General features: G+C 33.8%; 1 protein-coding gene across 1 annotated transcript; it reads left to right on the top strand.

The window, feature by feature from the left end:
- Positions 1–4,433: 4,433 nt before the first annotated feature.
- On the top strand, positions 4,434–5,247 carry LOC124361336 (merozoite surface protein CMZ-8-like). Its single transcript, XM_046815385.1, has 2 exons — positions 4,434–4,460; positions 4,846–5,247. The coding sequence occupies exons 1-2, from the start codon at positions 4,434–4,436 to the stop codon at positions 5,245–5,247; spliced, it is 429 nt and encodes a 142-aa protein (XP_046671341.1).
- The last annotated feature ends 1,284 nt before the right edge of the window (positions 5,248–6,531 follow it).

Genomic DNA, 6,531 nt, shown 5'->3' with positions numbered 1-6,531 from the left:
TTTTACGCCTCATTTTAGTAGTAGCTTTTTGGATAATTTCTAATTTTAAAGATATAATTACTGTGATCCAAAGTTTTGTTGTAAAGAGTATTCTTTTTTAAACAGTAAAACTCTAAACCTCTTGAGGTTTTTTCTGAATAACCTATAAAACATCCAAAACATTATACCTTTACATTGATACTGTAATGATATTTCCAAATAAGCTAGGATAAATATTTCTTTATCTCGCCAAACTTATAGTCAGAAAATTTAATTACAAAATATTATGAAGTTTGACCACACTAAAGCAGTAATCAAACCAATGCCTTCCCTCAATACATTTTTTTATTCTGCACTTCTGTTATTAGTTTTAAAATGATATATTATTGACAAGATGTAGGAGAATACTTTCTCAAATCGTTTTTAAAATTGTTTATTAAACCACAGTTAACTTAAAATTAAAAACTAAAAATCGGCATTCAAGTAAATAATCTTGATTAAAAATATTTTATAGAGTAACATTAGAGACACCTAGTTCGTGCCATTCTTCTTATGTATGTAATATTTTTAAAATGAGATGTCACTGGCTAGGAGTTCCCATTTAAAATTTTTTACTTACTCTCAAACTACTGCAGTTTTGAAAGGGGGTTAAAAGTTTTCATGCTTAAAAGCTCCTCAGTTGGTCATATAAATATGCCCCAAAGTAAGTCTTTTCATCTCTATTCGTAAGAAAGTTAATAGGGGAGGGGGAGGGGCTTTTAAGACACCCGGTATTGTAGTCACTTCTAAGTATTCAACGTCCATAGAATCAGCTGTCCGTCTGTACTATTACCTACCTTCACGGATCCTTTCTTGGAAATATACATTTTTATTTTACATAGGTTTTTATAATTCTACTTATATTCTAAAATATTAATTGTATATATTTTCTCCCATAGTTATTTATTATTTAAATCTATAAAATAATTTAGCGAATGCTGCAGAGACAATTCTGCTACTAAAAGAGGTCGTAAAAGTGCATAATTTGTAACGTTGTTCTTAAAGAGCTAAGATGGCCACCAGTTACTAAAATGTGAAAGTGAAATACTTCGCAAAACTGTGTACTCCTGATATCTCCAAAATGTTCGAAGATTTCATAATACACGTGGAAACATACGTTATGGTAAGTATACTTAAACCTTTAAAAACTAACTCGTTTTTCTCTGAGATGCCTAAACGGCTAAGAGATACCAAAAACCATGCAATAATAAAAAGTGTTCAAAACTACCTAATATGTTTAGGAAACATTTCATTTTTGGTATATATTGGGAAATAATTAATTTCTCTATGTGGCACAAATGTGAATGACCGCCATCTTCAAATATTTTATTGGTTGAGACTGTCAACTGACCCATTCAAAATATGTACAAAATATTGTCTACACTACAAATTACGGTATTCTATTAAACAGAACCTTAGTGTAAGTAATAAATCGCCGACGTGAGTAAAATAATAGAATACTAAGGATGCAATGACCACCATAGCCGAAATGCAAGAATGTAGTATTTTTTATAGTACTTAGGATACACTAGATATTATAGCTCATTCAGTGCTATAAATTAGGTACGGACACAGTGGGCGCTTGGACTGCCATCTGTTGAGGCTCTGGTAGTAACTATTTGAACGATAACAAGTTACGTGGCGAACCCTAGCGTCAGACTTTAGAACTAACTAAAATAGTCCATCGGACCTCAGCTCACCTCGTCAGTATGAATGATTTATGTATAACTACCCGTAATACAATGAAAGGTAGGCCTATAGTAGTTATTTTTTTACTTATCTGGCATTGTATTAATTACACTATGGTTTTGTTACTGATCGTGGACACGATATTAATACTTCGTTTAAAAATAACGTCCATCCCAGTGCGCATCTGATACTGATTTTCGGGGAAGAAGCAACTTTGGTTTTCACTTAATATCTTTTCTGCGACAGGTGATTTTATATTTCGAAACAAAAAAATATTTTAAAAAATTACTTCCACTCGTGTAGAAGTATAGACAATTAGGAATCTTGTATCTATTTTTATGATTTAATACGAGAGTAATTAGGTTTCATTTGCAGGATAACAGGATTTCCGACATTTAAATTTGTCTTCGTTAAATGTTACAAAAGGTACAACACAACGTTTCGAGGATTGGAATTTATCCTCTTCGTCAGGTGGGGGAGGTATTATGTTTGATTTATTATTACTGAAAAGTCAGTAATGTCCTTAACTTCTCTAATTGAAAAAGTATTTCAGATACCACTGATGGCATAGTTAATATACATAATCTATTAAGTATTATATAAATCATATTTCAGTCAGGTTTAAGTAATTAATATATTAAAAATGAAATCAAGTATGTCTATAGAGGCGAAGTCAGAGTTTTGTTATCAGCCTAATTCCGACTTTTAGTTCTAAACTACTTTGCTGCGAATAATACTACGCAACAAAATATGTTGCTTAAAATTAATACAAACATTACTTATTACAAGTACGTTCAAACACAATTATAAAACAGATTAATGAGGTATTGAAAATTATAAACTGTCAATTGAGGATCACCTAACCACTGTTTTATGCGTATTCAAACATTCAAAGCCCCACCCGATCATCTGCATGTCAGCTATAAGGTCATCAATGGATTTTCATCGATATGAGAGCATAGTGTAAAACAGTAAAGTTATTGACACAAACTCTGCAGACTGCCACTATCTAGCGGCAAACTGCTCAACTACTAGCGGTGAGCGGCGACACAGCAGCACACTGCTGCTCTCTATCTCTGACTGATGGAATACTTGATGAGCTCCTAAAAACAGAATGTTTTCTATTGGACACTGAGCAGTCTGTACTTGTACGTGCAGTCAATTATAGCTGTGTGAAGCTGGCGGCACCCATTAACGAAAATACGACAAAAACTAGTGGAATCGTTTGTTTAGCGTTTGTTTAGGGTCTTTTTCGTTTAAGGGCCAGCACAAAAGACCCTAGCTTGCCTATGGATTCAAAACTCAGATCACGCGATGCTTTCCCGCTGCGCAGCGCTTTGCGCTGCTTGCTCTTTTAGCAAAAAATTAACTCGAGCTTGCAAAGTCCAAGCCCAGATCAACTCACCACTCACTCAAAACTCAGACAGAACTAACGCAGGTTTCATTACAGGCAAAAGATAAGCGGCGCGCGTTTATCACTGATAAGATAAGACGAGTTTATACTAGAAGTAGTACCTGGACTACTGCCCTACGAACTAATAACACCAAAAACAAAATGATTAAATGCACTGTCAGTCAGGTATAGTATGTTTATAAGGTGCTGGCCCTTAAACGAAAAAGGCCCTTTGTTTGGGTTTGTTTAGCTACTTTTAGCGTTTGTTTGGCATTAATGTGCGAATTATGCAAAAAAACAGTGGGTGCCGCTGGTATGAAGCTAGCGGCAAACTGTTCGCTTTTCAATATTTAAGTTACGATTAGATTTAGTTACAAATAAATGACTTATTTTTATTTTATATTTATTTGACAGGTATTTGGTCTTCCGATCATATGTTAGTTTGATTATTTAAACACATATGTGAAAGAAACGGTCAAATACAAAATAATTGAATCGTAAAAAGTAAGGGCTCTGTGGTGTAATGGTAGCACATTCACCCGGCAAGTGAGAGATCCGGGTTCGAGTCCCGGCGGAGCAAGTACTTTTTGTGATTCAATGTTTATTTAAATTAAATTAAATTAGGCTATTGCCACTTATAAAAATTTAATGAATATATATATATATATATATATATATATACATATATATATATATATATTGCAAATCTTACAGTGTATAATAATATTCATTAAAATTATGTTGGATAAAAAAACGTTAAATTAATTATTCCTTATATCAAACGTAATTTAAGCTAGCGGGACCCACATTTTTTCACCTTATCGATATATAACGTAAAAACTGTTTCGTAAAATATAAAACTTAAGCTATAAATTTATAAAATATTGTTAAACATTTGGCATATACAAAACATTATAAACATAAAAGATTGTTACCTTGATTAAATATAGATATTGATATATTAAATTTATAGACAAAATGGCAAAACATACAGTTACAAATATTTTAAACATTTAATCGTAACTTAAATATTGCATATCGAACAATTTGCCGCTGGTGTGAAGCTAGCGGCACCCACTGTTTTTTCCACAATTCGCGCATTAATGCCAAAAAAAAAACGCTGAAAATAGCGAAAAAAACCTAAACAAACGATTCCACTAGTTTTTTTTTTCGTATTTTCGTTAATGGTTTGCCGCTGATGTGAAGCTAGCAGTACCCACTGTTTTTTTGCATATTTCGCACATTAATGTCAAACAAACGCTAAAAATAGCTAAACAAACCTAAACAAACGCTAAAAAAAACGATTCCACTAGTTTTCGGCGTATTTTCGTTAATGGGTACCGCTGGTGTGAAGTTAGCGGTACCCACTGTTTTTTGCATATTTCGCACATTAATGCCAAACAAACGCTAAAAATAGCTAAACAAACGCTTCACATAGCTTTCAATTATCAGCAACTGTTAGTTCTTTATTGAACAATATTACAAAAGGAACTACTTTATGCAGTCAACTGAATTTCATGAAATATAATATGGAAATTCATATTACCATAGGTGGTTTACTAAGAAACAATTTCAGTCACTTAATTCGGAGCTTCGACTTTCTGAGTATAAAAACATTCAAGAGTCAGAAACGGTTTCAATGATGAGAAAACTTCAAATGACCATCACTTATCTCAGAATGTGCTTTATAAATGAATTGCATTTAGCGCCCTTGTTATCTTTCGAAGAACTTTGTCTGAAACCAGTCCTCCATTCTCCATCCTCCTTCCCCCATCCTCCTTCCTTCGTCCTCATTATTCCGTTCTCAGTCCTCCATCTCCATTCCTCCGTCCTTCGTCCTCATACTTCCATCCTTCATCCTCATTCCTCCGCCCTTCGCGTTCATTCCTCCGCCCTTCGTGTTCATTCCTCCATCCTCCGCCTTCCATCCTCCGTCCTCATTCCCCTATCTTCCGTCCTCGGTTTTCCGCTCTTCGTCCTCATTCCTCCATCCTCCGTCTTCCTTCCTCCACCCTCATTCCTCCAATCTCACTCCCCCATCCTTCGTCCTCATTCATCCGTCCACTGTCATCATTCCTCTGTCCTCATTCCTCTATCCTCCGTCTTTATTCCTTCGTCCACCGTCCTCATTCCTCGGTTCGTGGTGAAAAACCATGTGGGACAAATATGTGCCAGCTGATAATTTAAAGAGAATTTTTTGTGCATGGAAGCAAACTTGTTAAATCGAGGAATTAGGAATAATTGAAATAAGCTAAACCTCATTTTGTTGTGTTGCACAAGGAAATGGCGGTGTTTTTCAATCTATATTGTAATAGATAACTTGTAGAGAAAATGGTTCACGTATATCACAACAGTTGAATACAACAATTAATTGGAAATAGTAAGATTTGAAATAACAATTAAAATAAATCGCACCCTGCAACAAATATTTACCACAGTTAATAATCCACGGGTACATTGACAAAGAGTGAATTATGATAATGAATTAAAAAGGCAGAAATTAAAAACAACAATTGTCATAATGTGTATAGTTTATACTATAAAACGCATGTTTAATCTTCGTTGTAAAACAAAATTATAAAATAATATTCTTCAGATAGTGACGCATTTCAGATCCTGACTCAGAGCAATGCAGTGAACCTCTGGTACTCTTTGTACATTTACCGTTCAATACTAACATACGAATGCACTACTATTTCCTGTAACATGCTAAAAATGAAGGATATGTGTAATAATTGTAATTTATTGTACCATATATGTAGACAATGAATTCCATTATCTCTTTGATACTAGTGTCCATACTTTATAACAGTAAACATAAAATACTTATTACATAGTTTAATTAAAAACGAGATTAAATACTGTAAATGTGTTGCAAATTTAATTGTTTGAATTTACATAATTAATTATCGTTTAACTCAGTTTCTCATCAGGTAGACCTCAAGATTCCATGAGTAAATAAGACGGAACTCGCTTGTGGAAGTTTTGTTAATTTAAAAACAAATTCAAAGTTTCCGCAAGAGTTTTCCAAGTAAAATAATGCTGACCTTACAACTTCCCATTTAATTTAGGATATTTTCTGACTTTCTTTTTGCTTTCAAAAATTAATTTAAAGCCTCAATGATACTGGTAGTCGGTAGCACCACTACGTGAAACGCTGTATTTGACTACAGTATTTTGAACTAAATACTTACCAAAATTATGATAAATAAGTTCGTATAATAACAACACCAACTCGCAATTAAAGGTTTTCGATTATCGGATAACGGCGAGGACATATTCCACCTTTTTTGGAGGGGGGGGGGGTAAGGAAGAAGGACGATTCTTACAACTTAGCCTATGTGCCTTTTACAACATACCTGCATCTCTTTGATCTTGATCTTCCATTACAAAAAGTACACTACACAGAGTGTACAGTAAGTCAATTACAA

This window comes from Homalodisca vitripennis, chromosome 4 (genome assembly GCF_021130785.1).
Source record: "Homalodisca vitripennis isolate AUS2020 chromosome 4, UT_GWSS_2.1, whole genome shotgun sequence".
Lineage (NCBI taxonomy): Eukaryota > Metazoa > Arthropoda > Insecta > Hemiptera > Cicadellidae > Homalodisca > Homalodisca vitripennis.
The sequence above is the reverse complement of the archived record's forward strand: the minus strand, read 5'-3'. Positions and strand labels throughout refer to the sequence as shown.

Bases quoted from the DNA above. Each gene is read 5' to 3' on its own strand.
- LOC124361336 (XM_046815385.1), top strand. From the start codon at position 4,434: ATGGGTACCGCTGGTGTGAAGTTAGCG. The intron at 4,461-4,845 runs GTACCCACTGTT...GTCTGAAACCAG, and splicing joins CCGCTGGTGTGAAGTTAGCG to TCCTCCATTCTCCATCCTCC.